The sequence below is a fragment of the Penicillium solitum genome (assembly GCF_028829755.1).
Source record: "Penicillium solitum strain IBT 25940 chromosome Unknown utg000009l_segment0_segment0, whole genome shotgun sequence".
Taxonomy (NCBI): Eukaryota; Fungi; Ascomycota; class Eurotiomycetes; order Eurotiales; family Aspergillaceae; genus Penicillium; species Penicillium solitum.
The window spans coordinates 3,586,140-3,609,245 of NW_027072128.1; the positions used below are offsets into that span (position 1 = coordinate 3,586,140).

A 23,106-nucleotide genomic window follows, 5' to 3' on the forward strand; every position below is an offset into this window, starting at 1 on the left:
ACGAAGACGGTAAAAAGCATAGACTGTGCAAGAGGCCTTTCTATGTATAACCTTTGATAAATACGTGGAGGAAGTGTTGAGTTTGATCATAGACATCCTATAAGCTCGTGGAATGATGAAGTTGCTCCATTTCCGAAAATCAATATCATTACAATCATCCACTGTTCAATCTAGTAATCCACGTCCATGTTCATATAAAAGCAAACATATGGTTCAGATACATTCATTGGGATCCATAAGGCGTGTGTTTTGTTCAACTAAAAAAAAGACAAAATTTACCATGCGAGTGATCGGCTAAAACAAAATCAAGAAAGAAAAAGATGCAGATACCAAGATATTTAAGAGTGAGTGGGCATCACCACGTGGGCCTTGGTGCTAATCGCATCCTCACTCTTCCAAAGGCTGGTCACAGTCTTCTGCTGGGTGTAGAACTGCAAGCCGGGCTTGCCGTAGAAAGTGCTGGCACCACCACCGGCAATACTCTTCTTGTTACCGGTGAAAGAGAACATGGGAAGAGGGACAGGAATGGGCACGTTGATACCGAGCTGGCCAGCCTCGCACTCCTTCTGGAACTTGGAGGCGGTCGAGCCGGAGCGGGTGAAGATGGCGGCACCGTTGCCGTATTCGTTGGCGTTGATCACGTCAATGGCGTCGTCAAGGGTCTCAGCGTTGAGACACACGAGAACGGGACCGAAGATCTCCTCCTTGTAGCACTTCATATCGGTGGTGACATTGGTGATGATGGTTGGGCCAATCTGCGGGGAGACAATTAGTTCGAGTTACACGGATGTAGATCATTTTCTGTAGTGAAACTTACAAAGTTACCGTTGGGGTAGTTCTCGGGCTTGAAGCCGCGGCCGTCCAGAAGAATGGTCGCACCCTCTTCCTCGGCGCTAGCAATCAAGTCCTCAATGCGCTTCTTGCTTTCGGGGCTGATCACAGGGCCGAGGTCGGCACCCTCCTCAAAGCCACCGTTCACGTTCAGGGCCTTGGCCCGCTCGGCGATTTCAGGCAGCCACTCCTTAGTCTCGCCAACCATAACGCAGGTGCTCAATGCCATGCAGCGCTGGCCAGCAGCACCGAATGCAGCACCGGTTATGGCGTTAAGAGCCTGGTTCTTGTTGGCGTCGGGTAGGACGGCGGCATGGTTCTTAGCGCCTAGGTTGGCTTGCACGCGCTTGCCGTTGGCAGAGCCACGGCTGAAGATGTATTCACCAGCACGGTTGCTGCCAACAAAGCTGATAGCCTTGATAGCAGGCTCATCAAGGATGAAGTCAACAGTGGGAGCGGTACCGTGGATGATGTTAATCACACCCGGCGGGAAACCGGCCTCCTTGGCGAGCTCTGCCAGGATCATTGCAGCACCGGGGTCACGCTCAGATGGCTTCATGACCAAGCAGTTACCAGTCACAGTAGCGACCGGGATACACCAAAGGGGAATCATGGCAGGGAAGTCTGGGTCACAATTAGCATCTATATGGAGGGAATTGAAATTTCTTGGCATGGGCTACTTACTGAAGGGGCAGATAGCGGCCACGACACCGAGCGGCTCGCGGTAGCTTCTAGTCTCCATATCCTTGGCCACCTCCAAGACCTCACCGGTCATCTGGGTGGTGATACCACAGGCGGTCTCGGCAACCTGAAGGCCACGGAGAACATCACCCTGGGCATCGGCGAAGGTCTTACCCTGCTCCAGGGTGATAGACGCGGCTAATCGGTCCCAGTGGGTACGAATGAGGCTGGTAAACTTGAAAATAATCTGCTGGCGGGCCATGATGCTGGTGGCTCTCCAAGCGGGGAAGGCCTTCTCGGCCGACTCCACAGCGGCCTTCAGCTCCGCATCTGTGCTCTGGGGCACACGGGTGACTAGGTTGTTGGTGGCAGGGTCATGGAGATCAATCCACTTGGATGCCTGTGATGACACAAACTCATTATCAATGAAGTTAGCGGTGTCAATTGGGTTGGCGATCTTTTGGTGGCTTGTTGGGTATTCAGTAGGGGTGGAGAGGGCCGATGTTGTTGCGGGGACGAGCCGCTGGGCTGTTGCGTGCAAGCGGCGAGTGGCAGAGAGCGATGAGGATGGCACAGCTGATCTACGAGAGACCAGACTGGCCAGGGAAGTGGTAGTGAGAGATCTGGAAGAAGCAGCTCTGGCAGTTACCGACACCGTGCGGGGAACTGCGCGGAGAGCGGGGATGGAACGGGTAATCGACCGACAAGCAGCCATGATGAATTGAAGAGAGGGAGTGACAGATGAAATTCAGATGGAATTCAGAAATAGGACAAGCCACAGATTAAGTAGAAAGAGAAATGTAGGTGACGAAAGGACCTCGGGAATCATATACCTAAGGTTACCCCAGGCCCGAGGGAAAGCGCCTTAGTCACCGGCATTCCCCACGTTGTACAAATGAACCTTGGAAGTCCCCCCCCAGATAAGGTACCTTCTCGGTACTTTCAGCCAATGACAAGTTCACAATGTATTCTCAAATCGCCGACACTAACCAAGTAGGTAGCGCTTGATCGCGTATATTCTTTTTCGGGCTATCGCGTACTAGACGTTGTAGGCAAGGGATCAAGTCAATTAGGAAAGTACTTCCCTTTTCAAGCTTTACTTTTATGTTTTTATATCGTATGGGGCCAAAAAGTCTTAGTTATGACAACTACTGATAGGCAATTGCTTCCGAGAGAGAAAAAAAGTGAATACCGAGTAGAAATAATAGAAATAGAGACAAGTATACAAATCGGGCCTCCAATCAATGTTCTTCATGAACCTTCTGGGTACTACATCGGCCAAGACACAACAAGAAGGGGATCATGGTGAAAACTAAAATGCAAAATCTGGTCGCGGATTGGGTTTATGGGTAAAATTCTTTTCTGCGAATAATTGGTTTCCAATTATCGCGTTTACTCGGCGGAGGATCGGGTGGTGCGCTTGGTGGCACCGCCCTTGCTGGTCTCAGCGGAGGAGGTAACAGCCTCTTCCTTCTTCTCCTTGGGAGCACCGGCGGGCTGCTTGCCCTTCTTCTCGGCCGGGGCGGCAGGGCTGCTGGCGCCAATGGCACCCACAACGACGAGGATCATGGTCAAGAGGAGCGCACCCAGGCCACCGGCCACCTCAGGGAGGGTCTTGGCAGCATTGATTGGGTCCTCCTTGGCCAGCTCAACGAAGTGGTTGACCTTCTGGCGGACAAAGGTAACAGGATCCTCCTGGAAGGTGACGGTGGTACCCTCCTCGTTGACCTCGGGCTTGGGCTTGCTAGCCTCCTCCTCAGCCTCCTCGATGGGGAACTTAACATCGAAGGTCTCCTGGCGGAGCTTCTCAGCATCCTCAACGGAGTGACCAATGTAGACGTTGTCAAACAGAATGTCATTCTGCATGGTCCAGATCTCGAAGCCAATAGCGCCCATGGGCTCAAGGTTGGATGGAGTCTTGTCCTCGAAGAAGGCAGGGTTCTTGATCTTACGGGGAGCCCAGACACCCTTGTAGGCAGGGTTGTCAATGAGAGGAGCCTCCCACTTGCCCTTGTACTCGGGGTTCTTAATCAAGGGACGGGTCCAAGTGCCACAGCCAGAGACATCGGCACACTTGGGGTTGGGGACAGTAGGAGCGAGCCAGTCTCCATCCTCCTCGTCATCCCAATCCTCGGGCTTCTCGGCCTCGGGGTCAGGAATGCTCTCGGCCTCGTCCTCCAACCAGTCGGCGGGCTGAGTGGCCTCCTCATCGACAATCTCGAAGGGAGCCTCTTCATTCCAATCGGCGGGCTTGGTGGCTTCGGGGTCGGCGATCTGGACCTCATCGACCCAGTCGGCGGGCTTAGAGTCCTTGGGGTCATCAATCTCCTTCTCAGGGTTGACGGGAGGGTTGAAGTCCTCGAGGAGGCTGCCCTTCTTGGCAGAGTCGCCGTTGATGAGGATCTCGAAGGTCTGATCGGGGTTGACGATCAGGGTGTAGAGGGAGGTGACCTTGTTGGTGCGGGCCACAGGGGGAGTCTTAAGGTGCTTCTCCTCGTACTCGCCGGTCTTGGGGTTCTTGTGGCGGAAGATGAAGTGAACCTTGTTAGTGGCACCGCACTTGTCAGGGCCGAACATGATGACATAGGGAGTGCCGTTGGAGAACTCCTCCTGGTGGAGCTTCTTGTTCTCCTGGAGAAGCTTAAGGTAGGCACCGCCGCAAACCAGGGAGTCTAACACAGGACAATTCTAGTCAGCACATAAAAACGCGAGAAAATGTAGACAGTCGCGACTCACTCTGCGGCTTGACCTCGTACTGAACCACCAAGGTCTTGCCCTTGTTGTCAATCTTCTTGGGGAACTTGGCGGAGATGGCGTGGTGAGCAGCAGCGTTCTTCACGACCAGACCCTTGTCGCCATCGATACCCTTGAAGATGGAGGGCTCCTCAACTGCCCATTCACCGACGTAAGCCCACTCATCCTCGGACTTGTCGTCCTTCTTCGCGTGGGAAGGCTTCCACCGAGACTCCCAGTCGTCTGTGAATTGCTCCAGGAAGGGAGCTTTGAGGCTAGTGGGCTTTGAAGAAGTTAGCCGGGGGGAATTGAGAGGGTGTGTTTACGGATGCATACAGTGAAGGCAGGCCTGTCGATGACGGTGGTATCCGCAGTCTCCTCCTCCGCATGGGCGTAGCCCATGAGGCTAGCGGAGGAGACCAGAGCCGATGTCAATGCAGTGTTAAAGCGCATATTGTAAACAACAAATAGAAGGAATGAAAGTGGAGCGCACAGCACCAAAATGAAGAAAAGAGGAGATGGTTTTATAGAAAGGGCACTGGGGGGGAAGGTCCAGGTGGCCTCTTCCCTAAGCTCCCCAATCGGGACTAGGGCGTGTACACACGGGTTTCGATCTTGTTCTACAAGCACATAATTGGTCCTCGTAACTAAAAAAAAGTAAAGGTACGGTACCTAGGCAAGGTAATTTATGTGATAATATTGTTCTTATTTACTACTCTACTTTAAATAATAAAAACTATAGGTATTCATTGGTTTTATTTACATTTTATTGACATTTTATTTACATTTCATGTTTTTCCCCATACCTCCTTGATCGGCGGATATCCGTACATCAAATGGGCGGAGCTAGCTTACATGTACTACCCTTTTAACTACTCGCATCTAATGTACTCCGTATCTCTCGATAGAACCTTGACTATTTCTCCAATAGATCGGAGGTATATACTTGAATCGGACGTGCCAGGAAGATTTTTCTAACTAATTAAATACAAAAATAGTCGGCCACTTATGCGGCCTTGTCATGTCTTTTTGGTGGTCTTTTTTGGTAGTATTTTTGAATACTCTTTTTAGATGTCTTCTGGGATGCCTGTTTAGGTGTATACGAAGGCGGTAAAAGAAGCATACTTTGTGCAAGAGACGTATAACCTTTGAAATGTCCCTCTCTGAATTCGAGCGACAATTAAATCCTAGTATGAATTATGCCCTATATATGACACATGCTTGCGTCGTGGATGCCTTAGGCACTGACACCACTCGGGGATTCATATACATAGTTCTCCCTCCCCTCTCTCTTTCTCTCTCCCTCTCACTGGTCTCTTTCCTCTCCAATCGACTTTGTTCCTTTGATCTCTGTGCTGCTTGAACACTGAAATCTTCAAACCAACAGTACTAATTCGATTCCAACAGTGAAAATGATCGGCAACTCTCAGCTTTTTCTTCTTGGGCTCCAGGGCACTGAAGTCACCCTTCCCAGCTCCGACTCACTCAAAATCCGCGGTGATACATGGGTGATTGATAAGAAACTCAACGAAGTCTCTTGCATGACCACGCGCGAAGATCTTGACTGTGGTCGGACTGTGCCATCTTATACGATGGGAAAGTTCTTGTGCCACAAGGTGGGAGCCCTCCCCGAGTCCGCTTTTATGAGAATCTACTCCCAAGTTCCGATTGAAGATACCCAGTTCCTAAGCCCCGAAGTTCGGGCTCAACAAGCAGTACCTCCTTACCAACACAGTGAGATTATGGCATTGAAAAGGTTCAAGGAAGGTGGCTGCACAGTTGTGCCTGAGCTTCTTGGGTACATAGAAACTGCTCAAGGCCAGGATGGACTCGTGCCTGGAGGGTACATCACATACCTCGTATGGGACAAAATCCCAGGACAGTCGTTGTCAAAAGAACTCCTCTGGTCATTTAACAAACCCAAGCGAGATCTCATTCGTCAAAAGTTTCGAGCCGCTCATGAGTAAGTTCGCAAAATCCTCATTGGTTATGGGTAAATCTAACATAAATAATAGGGCTTTGACATCCTTCGGCTATCTGTCAATAATAAAAACACCAGCTAAGCTTATTTGGGACCAGGATTCTTGCCAGCTACACATCTCTGGATTCTCGACGGCGATCAAAGTCGACCCTACCAAGAAATGGAATGACGACGTTTACGCAATGTATCAGCTGGGGAAGCGACCCAAGATTGGCTGGGAGGATATCGCTCGATGGGAGTGGTGAGATAAGAGAAGACCAAGCACCGAGTGACACCAATTGAGAGAAGACTCCACTCTACTTATAGAGATGCGAGTAAGCTCCCCTCTCTTATTGAGGTGCGAGTATCTCCTACGATGAAGACTCCACTTCACTTATGAAGTTGCGAGCAGATTCCCCTCCCTTTTGTGGGAGGTGTGAGCGATCGTCCTAATGTTCTCTGAATGTGTGATAATCAAATTTCAGTAAGTGTTGCTACTTAATCCTTATGTGTTCTTATACTCATACAAGCTTGTGGAACGCCCCAGGACGTCCTCTAAACTTTTAATGATGCCGTACTTAGACATGAATGTATTAACCCGAAAGATAAACATGGAACAGTTCGCTCGAAATTCCCGGTTGGCTGGCGATCATAGATAGTCATATGGTTAAATGACGGGGGGGAAATAGGCCTAATATATTAAATAATAGGTTTTATAAAGATATTGGATATACTATGTATATGACAGTCGATACGACGATGTTTAATAAATAAGAAGTATAGGCCCCCCACTTGTTTTGGTATTCCCTATAACTGGCATATGTACTCCGTATAATATAGAGGAATAGATAACAACCAATAAAACAACATAAAACGGCATGAAGGCGGTGTACAGACCGGAAAGTATAGCAAAGTCTTGCAAACGAATTCATCCATTCGAGATTCCTAAGATTCACTATAAAGGAAAGCTCGAGTTCGAAAACCATAGTGATATTGATATGTGCTATGGACGACAGACAGTGCTACAATACGCGAACAGTGGTATTCGGAGTGAAGCGGAAATAGAAGAAAAACGGAAAGCCTCTCAGCTTGCTAGGCATCATCATCAGTTGCAGCATGGCATAAACAAACATTGCGAAAGGGTTGTCCCATAATGAAAGCAGACGAGATAAAAAAGTGCTAGTTTCGGGGGTTGTGAGAAAAAGGCACACTACAGATGAGGGATATCAAGCGTCCTCCTCAGCGGCCAGTAGCCCGGATTCCGGACCCGACGCTGCGGGCTCTATCGGAGCAGGTGCATCGTTCGCCTCGGGAGGTACATAATACGGAAGCCCTTCCTCGCCAGCGTCTAGACGCAGGAGGAATGTCTCCCAGAGTTCGATCAACTGTACTTGGGGTTAGCTGGGTGAGATAAACCCGCAAAGGTAGACAAGAATTTACCTCTTTCTGAGCCTCGACTGCGCTTTCAAGGAATGTTTCCACGCCGGACTTGAAGTCCTCCACCTTCTCCTTCTCGAACCGTTGTAGCTCGTTTCGCATGAGCCGGCCCATATCCTCGAAAAGCAGCCGTGTTTGGTGGACTTTGCGCTCTGCATCTGCGACGTCGGCGTTGATTTGGTTCAAGCGGTCTTGCTGAGTCTTTCCCTGGCGGAGTAGCTTGTCTTGGTTATTCTTGCGCTTCTGTAGGTCGGACTCTGCAGCATGCCAGGTGTGGAAAGCCTTTTGCCGCTGTGTGAAAGCCATCTTGACACTTCCAATTAAACGGATATATTCATCGATCGTGATTCCAAGCGTCAGAACATCCTGCTGCGCTTGCCGGTCATAAAGTTCCCGAATGCGCAATTGAAGTTCTGACAAGCCCTCCAATGGATAGGACAGGGCGGGAGACAACTCGACAGCAGATAAGGCATGCAATGAGCTCGAAAAGTCCCCTGCGGCCTCGGCCAGGCCCTTTCGTTGTAGGACCACAGTATCCATTGATTTCAATAGAGCCTTCAGCTGGTTCTCCAATGCGTCCAAATAAACTTTTCGGTCGTGGAACCACTATCTAAATGTGAGCAGGCGAGACTATCGTATCAAAAACGATTGACTTACATCGTCGTGTTCCACAAATTTGGTTCCTCCACCAACGGAGATACCAAAGGAGCTCAGCATTCCCTTGCTTGGACCAATATCGGGCTCTCGGTTTTCCTTATTCTTAACATCAACGGTGAAAGCTTCACTTTCTAGGAAGATTTTCAGATCGCCATCATGTTGAAGAATAGGATGGCCGGCAATCTTGTTGAGCATTCGTTCCAAAGCAGCTCTCCTCGACTCTACAAAATTGGTATCAAAGCGGCCAACTGCTTGCTTCTCGGGCGGAGGCGCAACAACCACTCCCGGGTTGCTGCTGTGCAGGGAGTTGTAGAGCCAGAGGAAATCACGGTATCGACGGCTGACGGTAAACTCGGGTTGGCGATAGGCCTTAGATGTTGTCTAGCCATACCAATTACTGTCAGTTTCTTCTTCTCCCAATCTGCGGATTTCATGTCCATGTAGTCCAATTACCTTCGTCGAAACTTGATAAACAATATGACTGCTTGTCAAGTCTCCCACTTTGTGTGGATCTCCCACATAGATCTGGAAAGTGGGCTTCGCAGCCTGCTCCACGCTCATGCTAGGCTGCGTCTGTCTTTGCGGTCCATCCGCTTGCACCGGCGGTTGCACAGGAGGAGGTCCCCGGAAGACCGCGCTCTCCTCTTCCACATTGCCCGAGTCCGCTGCTCCCACTCCGCCGGATGTCTGGGAGGGAGAGGAGAGTGGTCGCGCGCCACGTCCGGCGAACGGCTCCTTCTGGGGAGGTGCTGGCGCCTCGTCTGTGGGTGTTGGGGTGGCCTCGGCGGGCGCTTCTCCCAATGGACCGAGGGGGTCAACGGAATCATCGACGGATTCGAGTTTAGTGGCTTGTGCGCTGATCTTGCGTGTGCCTCGGGGGCCTCTTCTTCCTGGTACGCGGACTGCGGGTGAGCTGTCTGACGCGGGGGGTTGTGCGGCTGCTGTATGGTAGAGTGCGCTTAGTGAGAGGTCGTGGAAAGAGCAAAGCCAAATAAAAACATACCACCTCCCTGAGTGCTGGGTTTGGAGGAGCCGTCGCTGGGCTTGAACTGTGAAGGCTCATCTGCATCATAAATCAGACCGCGATTCAAAGAGCTGTGTGGTATCATGACTGCCTACCGCCCCACGGGGAATCTCCAGAGTCGAGATCCATTGTTACCGGTATGAGATTGAAGCGAAATTAAGGGGATATCGGCGAGAATACGAATCAACGAATTAATATTAATGGTTCAATCGGAGCTTTGAGGATGCGGCATGGAGTTGGAGAGGGAGCTGGTTGGAGTGGAGGCCGATCCGCATCCTTAGTCACTCACGGGATCCGGAGTGCCCCATGTGGTGTTTCTCGTCTTTTGACTTATTCAACTACTTTGCCATTGACATTGGTTTTTGATAAGCTGGAGACCATTTATTTATGCTTATGTCGAATACAGTTCACTCGTTGCCGGCCAATACCCGATAATCTCTACCCAGCCCCCTGGCTAGCTTGTTCTAAATATCCCATGTCGCAATACGTCACATCATTTCAATTGGAGCTTCTTACATAGTAATGCCGGGGTAATCCATCCACGATTTCCCAGCTCAAATCACCATCGGCATAAAACAGGTCATTAATACCACGCAGTATCTATTTGACCCACGGGAGGCCCAGCTTGTGCATTTCCACAGCCAGCTGGAAGATGTAATCCAGACTCTCACACTGAGTCTTCGCCTTGGCAGTGTTGTCACCCCAGACGTAACTGCAGGAGAAACCAGCATTAGTATACCGCATCAGTGTCACATGAGTGAGGTTGCTATCACTTACATTCCGTGTCTGCGGACAAGCACCGCGTATGCGTCCGGGTACTTGTTCATGGCAGCCTCCAAACCGCTGGTGAGGTCCTCTTCGAAGGCGGTGTTTTCAATAATGGGAATCTTCAAAGTATCGAAGAATCCGAGCATGCCCTTTCCTTTGCCACGGGGAATACCCTTGATCTGCTCGATGTTGCTAATCTCGAAGCAAGCATCAGGGCCCTTCTCCCGCTCCACCAACAGGGTGACTAGAACCGCCCATTGCGAGTGGGTGTGGATGCAGCAGCCAGCACCCTGCTCAAAGGCAGTCAGGAATAGCGGGGTACAGGCGGAGGGGTTGAGCTTGAGGGGCTTGCGGATGTAGTTGCGGTCCGAGGCAGGGTACTTGGGGGTGGGCCATTGGAGCACGAAGATATTGTTGGGCTGCATCAATTCCTTCTGAACTCCAGACGGCGCGATGAAGATGTGGTCACCTTGGCGGATCGAGGTCTATTTTTCCATCAGCGGGGTACCGTTGTAATTTTTTGCCCTTGTAAATAGAAGCTTACACCACCTCCAGTTCCGGTAACCCATCCCCAGTTGTAGAATTTGCGACAGAGCTCGGGGATAAGGTTGGCGGGGTGTTCGGGGTCCTCCGACTGGACCAAGTGGTCATTGTTCGTTGCGACGGTTTGGTCTGCGGGGCACATGATGGGCTGCGACAGATTAGCTTAGGCTAAGAGTAGATAACTCCAAAGTTGGGAGAGGACCTTGGTAAGATTGCAACCAATTTTGTTATTGTCCGAGGTTTTGCGCCAAGAGTGCCGAGTAACCAATGGACGTTTGAGCGGGGGGAAGAGGGTAATTAGGGAGATCTGCCATTGAACAATCATATTCAGCACGTCATTTAATATTCCTCAACTATAAGATGATTTATATTAGTTATCTTCTCTAATTGGATAATAGGTCTCATTATCGCCGAAAGAGTCATAAGCATCCTCCGGGTCATTATATACAGCCTCCCCCGGCTCACGACAGAGCCACTCTCCTATCAAGTAGCAGAATGTCCATGAAACTTGGTACTTTGCGGGCTGGGTCGAGTGTTGTTGCTGATGTGAGGTGGTGAATGCTGGTGCGCGGTTGATTTTACTTTTCTTAGTCTCTAGGCCGTGGGCCTTGGGTCTGTTGGTTGGTGTTAGGTATGTATATATCTGGCTGTATGAGACTGACAAGCAGGATAGACCAGGTGCTGTATCGCAAATCATCGAACTTGCCCTATCCCGGAAGATTCAGAGAAAGAAATACGTTTAAAATCCCATGGTATCAGCATAAACCTGACAAATGTATAGCATGGATGAGAGAAAAGATGAATTCTTGGTATAATACAGCAGGCTCATACCAGACATATGTATATTGTACAAGATCAAAAACACAAAAGAAAACACACAAAAAGAAGACAAAAAGAAGATCCCAACTCCCATCCAAGCAGCTCAAACCAGAGACTCTGATTCAACCCAGTCAACCCAAAGCCCACTATTTCTTCGTGAACTTAGGAGTCTTCTTCTCAGGCGGCGGCGGCGCCTCATTCTGTCCGAAAGCACTAATCAAATCAAGCAAGTTATCCTCCTCTTCCTGGTCAGCCTTAGCCTGAGCCTTCGCCTCCGCCTCAGCCTGCTTAGCAGCAACGGGATCCTTAGCCGCCTCTTCATCAACAGGCGCGCTGGCATCGAAGCTGCGACCGAATCTAGCACGGAAAGCCGCGAGACGACCGGCCTCGTCCTCCTCGACGTTCATCAGCTTGCTGCTGGACGGGTTCCAGAGGAGGGAGTTGCGCGTGTCGCGTGTGGAGCGGTAGATCGGGGCCGGCGAGGTCGTGCGGTGCGTGAAGGTGCTGCCGTCCGAGAGCGTGATGAGCTGTGTGAAGGTGTAAGGGCGCTTGGGGCGGCGGAGAAGAGTTGCGTGTCGGCATTGGGAGCAGACGAAGGTTGTGCCGCTTGTTTGCGTGGGGAGTCTTGTAGGGAGGATGGTGGTTGTTGAGTTGGTGATTGTGGCCGCGGTGCGGCGGAGGGAGGTATGCATTGACATTTTGGATGTGGTTGGTTCGGCAATGCCGATGGAAATAATAAAGGGGAGTGTCCGGGTGGGCGGAGGTTGACGGGGTCGCAATGCTATCGGGGAGGTTGCGGAGGTTTGTGAAGTTGATGCTATAGCAGAGAAATTATCGCGGGTTATGTAAGCGGGTCTTGTTCTTCTCGGGATTTTTCATAACTTCAATGTTGAGCATAACGTTATATTGCCCTGTGTCTCTGTGAGTTCCTCTTCTTTTTTTGCTGGGGATTTAGACATGAATTGGCAGAGTCTGGATATCTGTGATTTTGTGTCCTGCGTGATCCCCTGAGCGCCTTTCAAAGCTCCGTTAATTCTAGGCCGGCGGGATGAAGCTCGTCTTTCCAGTCGCGCATGGGACTGCTCGGACAGGACTCGGAGGTAGGTTGTTATGGTGTATTTCCAAGTGCTTCGGTCAAGTGTACTGACGTGAACAATTAGAACTACGATGCATTAACAACTATACACCCCGGTTCCTGGGAACATCTCCTTCCCTCCGAACTTCTCCGCCTGTACCATATACCCAAACCCAATACGGATCACGATGCGATCAACGACGATACACCAGCAATGCCACAGCCCCTTTAAAAGAAAATGATTGCACAGGGAAGATCAATACCCCATCCCATGCAGGCAATGTACCGCAACCGCCAACCCCCTCGACATCTATATCCGACCAAGTCCGCCTCCTCATGCGTCGAGTCCCATACCCCGTCGCAATTATAACAGCGACCGATCCCTCCGGTCCAGAAGACACAACCGCCTTCCGCGGCATGACCGTCTCCTCCTTCAGCACCGTCACTCTCACTCCACACCCTGTGATCTCTTTCAACGTGCGCCGCCCATCGGAGACATTGAATGCGCTACTTGCTTCGGGTCGGTTTCTGGTTCATTTGCTTGCACCAGGCCAGGCGACTGCTACTCTAGCTAGGGATTTCTCTAAGGGAAATGTCACCCTCGCTGCTATGTTGAAGGGACATGGGGAGTTTGAGTTCGCGGCTTTGCCTACTGAGAACGAAGAGGGACATCCTCAAAGACCGCTTCCTATTCTTAAGCGGAGGGTGGAAGCAGTTGCTACGAATGATAGGGTTGACTTTCCTTTTGTTTTTGAATGTACCCTACATCCGCAGAAGATTGATGTGCATGATCACTCGGTTGTGCTGGGTACTGTTGTTCGGGCGATCGAGGGCTCTGGGTCTGTTTCGGCGCAGGGACAGGATGACAAGGTCTTGGATGACCATTCGCCTGAGCGGCTTTGTTTAGCATACGCAAATACCAAGTTTTGGAAGATGGGGGGCGAGCTTTGAGCTGGCACAGTTGTCTGACTTGTCCGGCTTCATCGCTTATGCCTTCTAGCGAAGCACTGTATATATATAATATACTTGGGAATATGGCGTTTGGGCTGTACATAGACTTTTAATTAGACATATGGTATCACCACTTTCAACGACCTATCCACTATATAATCCTACAGTAGACATGGAGAGATGAAGATGAGAAATGCTTTCATGATATTGATGCGTCTACACTTTTTGTGTGTGTGAGAGAGAGTATACAAGAACCGAGTATAGAACACTTTTTGTTTTTCGGTGTTAGGAACAAAGCTGCCATGTACCTCACTTCGATCGAATCCATAGAGTTGCTATCTCATCGCGAGATGCATGCCACACAACCACAATGACTCAATAAACAAGGAGCCACCACAGTGAAAGCCGATGAGAAAGAGACTGACTGGCACAATGCGGGAATCCAACCGGACAGAACCAAAAGCGCGGACGCACAAAACTTGAGGCTACTTCTCGGAAGACAAGCATGGAATTGAGATCGAGCACCGGGTTGACAGCGCGGCTAGGCATGAGACCACAGAAGCAACTGCCACGAGAACTAGTCTCGCGACGAGTGCGGACTGCCGGTTCCACTGCCACTACCACCACTACCACTACCAGTGCCACTACCTCGACTTACTGCTCGCTGGAAAGGGCTCAAAACCGGACGGCCACCTTGATGCAGGAAACCATTTCCATCGGAACCAGGACGAGGCTTGGTTTCACCAAGCAATTCCGCAAGGTCAAGCTGGAGAGGTGGCAAGCGGTTCGTGTCCAAGAAGTCAGAGCCGTATTGGCTGCTGCGAGTGGAGCGGTTGGAGAACGAACGGTCTCGGTGGTTGATGTCCGACCCGAAGTATGAGCCCACATTGCCGACGGGAGAAGTTGGAAACTGTGGGAGGAAGGGAAGGTCTTGCGATGGGCTAGTTGGATTTGACGGCATTTCGTGCACTGGAGAAGACGAAATCTGCAGTGGACTAGACCTCGCAGGAAAGCTGAGGCCGCCCAACAGAGATCGAGCGCTAGGTGCACTGGACGTAGATACGTTGAACGACGGACCACTGGTCTCAGGCAAAGGATTGGTGCCTGGCAAGTTCCCTTCGGGAGTGAGAGGACCAGACTCGAGGAGCATCTGCTGTTGTTGTTGCTGAATGGACTGCTCAATTGCAGTTGCCTGCTGCCAGAGTTGACTGGTGCGCAGCTGGAAATCCTGTACAGATTGGCTGATGCTCGCGAATTGCTCATGGAAATTGGTCTCCATCTTTGACTGGTCCTGCTCTCTGGCAAATTGTTCGGCAGCCCGACGTTCTCTCTCATTCAACCCTTGTGCATTGGCCGAGATGATACGCTCATACTGCTCATTCACCCGGGTGCGGCGGCCCTGGAGACGCTCGCGCTTCTGGATAGCTTGAGTCAATTCCAACTCCAGTGCTGCCACCTGCTGAGCTGCAGCTGCCCGAGCAGCAGTAACTTCTTCCTTCGTCGAATTGAAAAGCTCCACCTCACGTTCGAAATCTGCTTTGTGCGCTGACCACTCTTCCATCTCCTCCTCAGGAACACTTTCCATGGAGTCAAGTTGTACCTCTAGCACTGCAGTGGCCTCCTCGGTTTGCCGGATGTTTCGTTCCAGTTGAAGTGAACGCTGCTTTTGGCGATTCTCGTCACCCCCGCTGTGGAGGCGGGTGTTGAAGTTCTCGAGTTCTTTCCGGATTTTCGTGATAACAGCTTTGTGGTCGTTCTTTGTCTTTTTCAAACGGTTGCGCTTTTCATTCAACTTGGATTCTGCATTGCTGATAGAGTTCTTGAGCGTCGTTGTGGGTGATGATGGACGGTAGGTCGGCTGCGGGGGTGTCGATACCGCGGAAATGACTGTTCAAGCAATGAGCTTATTGAAAAAGAAATATTGTTATTTAACGTGGACTTACCTTGCTCTGTGTCAGTTGTCGTAGGCGTCTTGACACTCATGGCACAGATTTCCTCGTCGGTATCGCTTCGTACAAATGCACATGTATAGGCGCAGTTGGGGGCTAGTCCAGCGATCTCGCCCCGCCATTGGACAACGCTCGGCCCCTTGGCATCTGAAACCCTGCATATGGAAGCCGTAGCCCAGAGCGCACCGTTGACGCAGACGTAGAACGGTTCCATGTCTCCTCCCAAACGGCCGGCTTCAAAGGAACCCGACACAGCGGGGTCATCGGTAAATTCACCTGCGGCGAATTTGATCGAAGAGCTATCCACATCCGTAATCCATATCAACCCGTCGTCGAGAGAAACACCCTGCAAATCCTCCTCCGTCATTGTGAGATTGCGGGCTGTTTTAGAGGCAGCCCGCGAATGTTCATATTCCCTCATCACCGTGACCTTTGTACTGGCGAGCGCAGCCCAGAACGGCTGTCGGCTCCGAACTTGATTGGCTTGCCGTCTGCGTTTCTTGGCTGATGTGAAGCGATCCTTCCCGTCTTTCAGCTGACCATCAGGTCCCACGAAAGAAGACGAAACACTGGCAGCAGATTCCAGAGCAGAATCAGCTTGTCCTTGTGACCCCGCAGAAGCCTCCGTATCTCCCCGCTTGCCGGTCCGTAACGGTGTCGGTGACCGATTCTTGGCCATCGAACGTCGTGCCATGGCGGTTCCAGCTTGTGCTAGGATATGCACTGCAAGAAGGCTGCGGAGCCAGCTCGGAGATGTTTGTGCTTCGGACCGTCGGAACTCGGCGGGCAGCAGGTGCGAATATTGGGAGAGGAGATCGGGACTGAGCAGTTTAGCAGAGACAAGATGACCCAAGACAAAGTCCTGGATGCCTTTACTGCGAACAAGATGAAGAAGCAGAACAATTCCGACACAGAGAGCATTGACCCCACCGTTCTTCCCGGAGCCTCCGCCACCCAATGTGATAGCAACCTGGACATGAGCGAGATCGATGGCAAAGTTTTGCGCCCATGTCCACATGAAGAGACCCCAGAGAAGTATGCAGAAGCCATCCATCGCAATCATCGTCCCCAGAGATGGCGTCCCAGCCGGACCCTGAAAAATATCGAAGTTCGACGACAAAGAACCGGCCGCGGCGCCACTCGGAGGCATGAAAGTCAAAGAGGCGAACAAGAACTGAACCAGAGTCAAGACCATTGGTGGAAGCTGTAGCAAAAAGATCAGGATGGCGATGGTGTCGTACATGGGGCACGATTTGAGAATGGTGGAGGCGAGCTGGAGCGGGTTAATCGAGGCATTGGATCCGGATCGTTTCGAGGTTCCGTTGCGAGAGGCATGCCCTGCGATGCCACCATTCTGGGCGACATCGCCGCTTTCTTGCGCGGCTGCCATTTCTCCACCCTTGCTATGTCCATTCAACATCCCACGCACATTGCCATCTGCCTTCGTGCTATCTCCCCCTTTGCCGGAAACTGTCGGAGATGTCAAGGCCGTATCGCTAGTCGACCGCACGGAGGATAAATCGAAGTGAGCGGACGCGCCCGGACCGGTAGCAGAGCCGTTGCCCGAATTGCCGTTGAGATGGCCGCTTGACTTTTGCTTGGTTACTTTCTTGCCGGGACCGACAAGGCCATTCTCCTGCCGATTGCTCTGGTTCTTCCTAGATGCAGCGGAGCGTGTCATGGACGAGGGAGCCCGAAACCCAGGTCCGAGTCAGCTTGGCGGGATGAGGCCAAGGACTGGGACCAGGAAAAAGGCGAAAACGGACTAAAATTGAATATAGTGGGGGGGGGGGAAAGGAAATGGTGTAGAGTTGGCTGGTATGGTAATGAAGATGGGAAAAGAAAAAGGAAGTAAATGTATAAGGAAAAAGAGAAAGAGAGAAAAAGAGAGAGGGACAAGAGACGAGGCTCTACGTGGAAGCGTGAAGGGGAAAAAGTGCCCAGGTGGAATTGTATGAGGTCGAAAAGAAACCAGAATTGGTATTGGTATTGTCATTTAATGTCGATCCCTGGTGCTTTTCGGGTAGGCGGTACCTAACTTCAATACCATCCGCCACTATTTCATTTCGGTACTGTGTACTTGGATGACTGCAGGTTTGCAAATTCAGTTTTGGAGAGCTCCTGGTAATATATTCCCGTGGCTTCTTTGTCGATCTGGAGAGTTTCTGCATGGAAAATCCCATCCAGCACGACCAACCCACTGCCAAGCCTTTGTTCTCTGAACACCTCCGTACCACACATATCTTACGAATACTCCAGGATTTATTGACAGGTCACGCCCCCTAGGAGCTACAACGGCTGCAGTTGCCAAGTCCTGCAACGCGGATACCTACACATCGGCCAATCCTAAGCGTATCTTCGCTTTCATCCAGGCAATTTTACGATACCGAGTGTTTTCCGTTGCCTCGGCGCTATGCGGACTTTCTTCCAAACCGGGGTTGACTAGTGCTGATAAGCTAGTGGCCATGGAGTACAACCGACGATGTACTTTGTACAGATCAACCTGGAAGCCTGTTCAGATCATCGGTCCCGAAAGGTTTAAACTGACTAACTGGATTGACGATCGACCGTTTCTTGACCCGTCTGCTGCGGGGTCATCCTTGCACCGGGTTTATGTTGTATGATATGTGTTACGAATCCTCAGATCATGGTGTGGTTATTACCCATTAGGAGATTTGCTTTTGCAGGTATGCGCCTGTAGACATGAACACGCAATCCCGAGCATGGAGAGCATCATAGGGAGTAAAGTAAGTATGGGGGAGTTTAAACTTGTGTGTATCAACAGGATTGGCCACATTCTTGCTGGGATCATCACATGCTCGGCTATCTCGTGCATCTTTCTAAAGGGCTCCGCACAGGTTTTGCTGTACGAGTACGAATATAGGTCTAGATCTTGCAAAGGGTGATATTTGAGGATATGACTGTGGACACAAAATATCCATTTACTATGTACACTATAAAAGAGGATATCATTTAGAAAATATATGCAATTACACCGTACAGCCTTTGCCAATTTCGATCCTCCCCCCCCCCTCCTAATACGATACCCGGGACTTGGCAGCCCTGGAGGGTTCTGTAGATCAGCCACAAACTTAGTAACGATCGGCCCGACGGCCGGGCTTGGTGATGGCTTAGGTTATTTTTATGCATGCGGTGAGCCCTACCATTGTAGCACTTATATTGTATACTCCGTACACTTTCCTCCATCACTTTAATTTTCAAGTTCTCCATGTTTCCTGTTCAAAGTTCAGAAAAATAAGGTACATAATTCTGGAGGAATTGCAGGCACTTTCCACTAGCGTGTCCCCCTAGTCTCTTTTAGAACCGGGTTTTGCTTGGGTCCGATAAACTTCGGCTTTTAAGGTCGATCTTTTCGCTTTTCCTACTGGTTCCGGCTCTCACCTCCTGGTGTGGCACTCCGATCGTAATAATTATAAAACCGTAGCTAAACCTACGAAGATTGCTCGGTTTATATAAAGAGCTTAATACTCTCACTCCGATGAATGCCCGCTTCGGACCTTGATAGTCCAATTAATTGATCAATCTAATCTTTTGTAGTTTACGAGGCAAATATTTTTAGAGTTTACTCTGGCCGCATGTAGTTAGTGTGTATCCCAATTGAATACCTTCCAGGGCTGAACCACCAGGAACCTGAGAGCAAATATTATGTGCACAGGTATGCACATAGATACTGGGTAGTTATATAGTATATTTCAAAGCAGAAATGTATCAAAAAGATATGGCCCATATACCCGAAACCCGCTTAAGTTATCTGAAACGATTCATCTAGTAATGATTGTAGAGATTGTAGAGAAAGAAAACTATACAACCACCAAGGAATGAACAAGGGATAGATAAGATTCTTCACAATACATGGAAATTCTCTATACTTCGACGGGAAAAGTGACTCGAGGCTCACATTCCATCCCCCGCATAATGTTAACTTTAAATTGAACGAAGATATTTCTTTGGTTGGTCTTGGCCGGTGCGATTATCAAATTACTATACCTGATACTTAACGGTAGTTGGGTTTAAAAAGGAAACGATTAGTCTAAGATAGCACTTCCAATGCTGTCAGCCTAGCCATCTCCAGGGCTACCAGGATGACCTACCTCTGTTTCATCTTGGAGAAACATCTCGCGTCCAATACTCCCAGCCTTTCCGATTTTCTTGCACTCCCACTCCAACCAGCTGGTTTATCCCTTGAACGCCGTCAGTACTTTCAAACATCTTCTAATCAATCTCTTCGCCGGTCTTTCCATTAGTGTCATTTCGGAATACTGCTGGCCAAAGTACCCCAACTCCGTTGGCACCTAGGATAGTCTCATATGTTCGAAATCCTTCTGCGGTGAGCTTCCCCTCTAGCTCTTCAATAGTTTGATCTTCGATATCTGGTCGGAAAAACGTAATAGCACATCCACCACCTCCAGCGCCGGTGAGTTTTGTCCTTCCTTTTCCCAGGAATTTGGTGACACTAGATATGCCCCAAAGCTAATCCACAAGCTTTGTAGCAGGAACAATAAGTAATCCATCTAAACCAAGTATATCTAAAATAATCCAAAATACTTTCAATTTATATCAGAAACGTCGATTATAAGGGTTACTACAGAGATACAATCTGGAATATGTTGTCGAGTTAGGATAAAAGGAACCTTGGAAGTAATCACTACAATATAGCAACCTGCCCAGGTGCCTGGGCCTGGGGCCAGCACCACCTTAGTCATCTTGTGTCCCGCCCGCGGGCACCTCCAGGGCTTCCCATCTCGGAAGATTGCAACCAAGAGAATCCCTAAAACCTAGTACTCAGGTTCCGTTAATCGCAATTCAATCCCCATTCTGAATAACAGAAGGGTCAATACATAAAATGCCACAACTCAAGTCTACGTTTCTCTCACGAGAGCCCTTGGTATGTGTTTCTAGCCCGACTATACCCTCAGCTACTTATGACATTTAGACTTCTAAAGAGGCCAAGTGGAAAAGATTAGTCAAAACAAATTACATTGATCCCAACGGAGTCAAAAGAGATTGGGAGTCCGCTGAGCGCCAGGTACGAATTCTGAGTTTATATATAAATCCAACTGTAACGACCTAATGAAATCGTAGACAAGACTGACAGACTCCCCTGTTGATGGAGTCAACATCATCGCTTTTCTGAATAAGAAGAATGGCTCCGAAATCCTTTTGGAGAAGCAATATCGGCCTCCAATTGATCAAGTCGTCATAGAACTCCCTGCAGGATTGATCGACGCCGGGGAGACAATTGAGCAAACTGCGGTCCGGGAGCTGAAAGAAGAGACTGGGTACACCGGTGTTGCTGATAAAACTACTGGTATCATGTACAATGGTTTGTGAGCCCATTGCTCGTCTTACTGCTGAATATTAGCTGACTTGATATACTTATCCAGATCCTGGGTTCTGCAATGCTAATTTCAACATGGTTTATGTTCAAGTTGACATGTCCCTTCCGGAAAATCAGAATCCAAAGCCTGATCTTGAGGATAATGAGTTTATTGAGTGTTTCACACTTTCGGTGTCGGAGCTTTCGGCTGAGTTGCAAAGTTTGGAGAGTGAAGGGTATGCGATTGACGCCCGGGTGGGATCCATTGCGGAGGGGATTGAGATTGCAAAGAGGTTGAAGCTTTGAGTTGTTAGGCCAGTGGAGTTGAAAGGTGGTTTACTGTCTTGCTTTTATTTGTAGAGATGCGACCCTCATGTTATATATGTGGTACACTGCGCCTTAGACGAATGGTTTCTCGCGATATGAATAAAATTAATGATACACCCAGCCAGCTGATGTTTGTACAATATAGGCCCCTAAAACAACGGTTCAATTCAGTGTTGGTGCCTGGAGAGCAATAAAAAGAACAGTCTAATCATGAATTAGGGCTGCTGTTGATTACGGGTCAAACTAAGTTAGCTATATACATAATGTGACACCTTCAACCCCGCTGCTATCTCGTACCCCATCATGTTTGAAATGAGACGTTGTTCATCACTGCTGCTGGTGTTAACAATACGACCATGTTCCCCTCCTCGTCCGAGATGTCATCAGCTAGGCATACTCGAAACTTAAAATGCATATGTACAAAGCACAGAGAGCTGCGGCCGTCAATCAAGTGCTCGAAATGATGACAAGGAAATACAGTCCTCCGCAGCCGCATACGATCCATTCTTCAATGCTTCTGCTCAGTTCTAATTACTGTGACGCAGATCCATTGTCCTCCACAGCATCAGCCCGATCCCAGCTTCCAAGCTCAAGGTTCCGGACTCGGGTTTCAATATCAGCAATCCGCTGCCTCCAATTGACCTCCTCCTGCTCCTGCTGCCTCCACATGGTCTCAAATTGCTCCATGACAAAGGGTGGGATATTGACAGTCTTGCGGTTCTTCTTGTAATCATAGATGACGATATCCTCGAAACAACGAGCAGCAGGGCGTTGGTGAGCTTCAGACAAGATCATGACTTCGAGTCGGAATGCCGATTGGGCTGAAAGATGCCTAGAAGGGTCTGGAATCAATCTTTGATAAACAGTAATTTTGTCTGGAGATTCCATGGGCTGCATGGTAGTTAGTAAATAGGCCCACTTAGTTGCTGTTCTAGCGGTATGGGGTTTGGGTCTCAGGGATACAGTACAAATTTGTAGTCCACCTTGATACTCTTCAGGATGAGTCCGATTCCCGTACTACCAAGCATGTTTATCCATTCTTTCTTATTTGCGGTATCGATATGGTTGCCGATATTGCGCGTCCAGTTCACACGAGCTGTTTCGGCGTATCGAACATAGGTAACGTTGTTGACGTGACCTTGGACTAGTTAGTACGGTATGATCTATGAATTGGCGAGGAGCAGATTCCAAGTAAAGGGACAGGACATACCCTATTATCGAGGTTAGCTTTGGTCCAGAATCTAAGATGGCCCTTGGCGCAACAGCTAGGGGGGACGAATGTTCTCACCATAATATCCTAATCCACCACAAGCAGACTTAGCATCAGTGACTTTCATCCATAATACAGACCAAGAAATATAACCCAAGCTCATACCTGTTCTCCCCAGACCACATTATGGCGATACAGACTGCGCCGTTTCTTATCCGTGAGGAATCCCTCACTTCCAGCGATCAATTCCCGCCATTCCTTGGCCAATTGCTGCAAAATCTTGCCACCCTCATCAATCTGAGCTGGCTTCATCCCAAACATCATGCACTTCCCAATCCTTCGCTTGGTCATTGTGAGCCATCGTGGATTGATCGGAGTTGAGACCGAGTCGGGGATGGGGATGTTTTGGCCGTTCAAGGCCGTAGAAGTCGCAGAGAAGAGACGCCGTGTGCCATTGGAGTACAGAGAGATTGAAGCAGATAGCTGCACTCGAAAAGCCGGTTGAGGAAGCATGTTGTGTAGTTGTGGAGAGACAGTTCCCCCAAGGCTGTAGGTGGACAGCTCTCTGATAACCGATAACCGATAACCAGAAGCTTGGGCCAGTATCCCGAGGTCAGGTCGGCTAGAACCCCGCGTGACTATAGGGGTGCATTGATATTATTTCAAATATTGTCTTACTCTAGCTTCATAAGTGAATATGGAATGAATAAGGAATGAATATGGAATGAATATGAAATGAATATAAAATGAATATAAAATAAAAAGCAAAATATCCAAATTACCCCAGAAGTAGGTAACTAGCA

General features: G+C 49.5%; 10 protein-coding genes across 10 annotated transcripts; 3 read left to right on the forward strand and 7 right to left on the reverse strand.

Annotated features, from left to right (window-relative positions):
- Positions 1-338: 338 nt before the first annotated feature.
- On the reverse strand, positions 339-2,227 carry N7455_012446 (CoA-acylating methylmalonate-semialdehyde dehydrogenase; the record flags this gene model as incomplete). Its single annotated transcript, XM_040952503.2, has 3 exons — positions 339-755; positions 818-1,455; positions 1,516-2,227. The coding sequence occupies 3 exons, from the start codon at positions 2,225-2,227 to the stop codon at positions 339-341; spliced, it is 1,767 nt and encodes a 588-aa protein (XP_040816979.1).
- Positions 2,228-2,904: 677 nt separating this feature from the next.
- On the reverse strand, positions 2,905-4,698 carry clxA (calnexin; the record flags this gene model as incomplete). The annotated part of the gene is made up of 3 exons (XM_040952772.2): positions 2,905-4,184; positions 4,249-4,528; positions 4,582-4,698. 3 exons carry the CDS (start codon positions 4,696-4,698, stop codon positions 2,905-2,907), a joined length of 1,677 nt encoding a protein of 558 aa, XP_040816956.2.
- Positions 4,699-5,657: 959 nt separating this feature from the next.
- Positions 5,658-6,471, forward strand: N7455_012448 (uncharacterized protein; the record flags this gene model as incomplete). The annotated part of the gene is made up of 2 exons (XM_040952600.2): positions 5,658-6,208; positions 6,261-6,471. 2 exons carry the CDS (start codon positions 5,658-5,660, stop codon positions 6,469-6,471), a joined length of 762 nt encoding a protein of 253 aa, XP_040816941.2.
- A 960-nt stretch (positions 6,472-7,431) lies between these two features.
- N7455_012449 (sorting nexin 1) lies at positions 7,432-9,452 on the reverse strand (the record flags this gene model as incomplete). The annotated part of the gene is made up of 6 exons (XM_040952549.2): positions 7,432-7,590; positions 7,646-8,248; positions 8,300-8,680; positions 8,753-9,240; positions 9,303-9,362; positions 9,419-9,452. The coding sequence occupies 6 exons, from the start codon at positions 9,450-9,452 to the stop codon at positions 7,432-7,434; spliced, it is 1,725 nt and encodes a 574-aa protein (XP_040816683.2).
- Positions 9,453-9,863: 411 nt separating this feature from the next.
- Positions 9,864-10,886, reverse strand: mde1 (methylthioribulose 1-phosphate dehydratase MDE1). The gene is made up of 4 exons (XM_040952832.2): positions 10,837-10,886; positions 10,636-10,782; positions 10,101-10,576; positions 9,864-10,035 (listed from the first exon to the last, which is right to left on the reverse strand). The coding sequence occupies exons 2-4, from the start codon at positions 10,774-10,776 to the stop codon at positions 9,924-9,926; spliced, it is 729 nt and encodes a 242-aa protein (XP_040816782.2). The 5' UTR covers positions 10,777-10,782; positions 10,837-10,886; the 3' UTR covers positions 9,864-9,923.
- A 713-nt stretch (positions 10,887-11,599) lies between these two features.
- N7455_012451 (mitochondrial 54S ribosomal protein bL31m) lies at positions 11,600-12,151 on the reverse strand (the record flags this gene model as incomplete). The annotated part of the gene is made up of 1 exon (XM_040952582.1): positions 11,600-12,151. One exon carries the CDS (start codon positions 12,149-12,151, stop codon positions 11,600-11,602), a length of 552 nt encoding a protein of 183 aa, XP_040816708.1.
- A 350-nt stretch (positions 12,152-12,501) lies between these two features.
- On the forward strand, positions 12,502-13,479 carry N7455_012452 (flavin reductase family protein; the record flags this gene model as incomplete). The annotated part of the gene is made up of 2 exons (XM_040952761.2): positions 12,502-12,553; positions 12,614-13,479. 2 exons carry the CDS (start codon positions 12,502-12,504, stop codon positions 13,477-13,479), a joined length of 918 nt encoding a protein of 305 aa, XP_040817054.2.
- A 196-nt stretch (positions 13,480-13,675) lies between these two features.
- Positions 13,676-17,337, reverse strand: N7455_012453 (uncharacterized protein). Its single transcript, XM_040952860.2, has 2 exons — positions 15,423-17,337; positions 13,676-15,366 (listed from the first exon to the last, which is right to left on the reverse strand). Exons 1-2 carry the CDS (start codon positions 17,107-17,109, stop codon positions 14,057-14,059), a joined length of 2,997 nt encoding a protein of 998 aa, XP_040816937.2. The 5' UTR covers positions 17,110-17,337; the 3' UTR covers positions 13,676-14,056.
- Positions 17,338-20,277: 2,940 nt separating this feature from the next.
- Positions 20,278-21,072, forward strand: N7455_012454 (uncharacterized protein; the record flags this gene model as incomplete). The annotated part of the gene is made up of 4 exons (XM_040952547.2): positions 20,278-20,334; positions 20,383-20,475; positions 20,532-20,772; positions 20,834-21,072. Coding segments are annotated over 4 exons (630 nt in total), but the record flags the coding sequence as incomplete, so codon positions are not given.
- A 552-nt stretch (positions 21,073-21,624) lies between these two features.
- N7455_012455 (thioesterase family protein) lies at positions 21,625-22,816 on the reverse strand (the record flags this gene model as incomplete). The annotated part of the gene is made up of 4 exons (XM_065606886.1): positions 21,625-21,984; positions 22,062-22,231; positions 22,382-22,409; positions 22,469-22,816. 4 exons carry the CDS (start codon positions 22,814-22,816, stop codon positions 21,625-21,627), a joined length of 906 nt encoding a protein of 301 aa, XP_065460052.1.
- Between the last annotated feature and the right edge of the window lie 290 nt (positions 22,817-23,106).

Coding starts and splice junctions, on each gene's coding strand:
- mde1 (XM_040952832.2), bottom strand. CDS start 10,776: ATGTGCCCCGCAGACCAAACCGTCGCAACGAACAATGACCACTTGGTC. Junction 10,577..10,635: donor TTACCGGAACTGGAGGTGGT/GTAAGCTTCTAT, acceptor ATGGAAAAATAG/ACCTCGATCCGCCAAGGTGA. Junction 10,036..10,100: donor CTTGTCCGCAGACACGGAAT/GTAAGTGATAGC, acceptor TTTCTCCTGCAG/TTACGTCTGGGGTGACAACA.
- N7455_012453 (XM_040952860.2), bottom strand. CDS start 17,109: ATGACACGCTCCGCTGCATCTAGGAAGAACCAGAGCAATCGGCAGGAG. Junction 15,367..15,422: donor GACAACTGACACAGAGCAAG/GTAAGTCCACGT, acceptor TTGCTTGAACAG/TCATTTCCGCGGTATCGACA.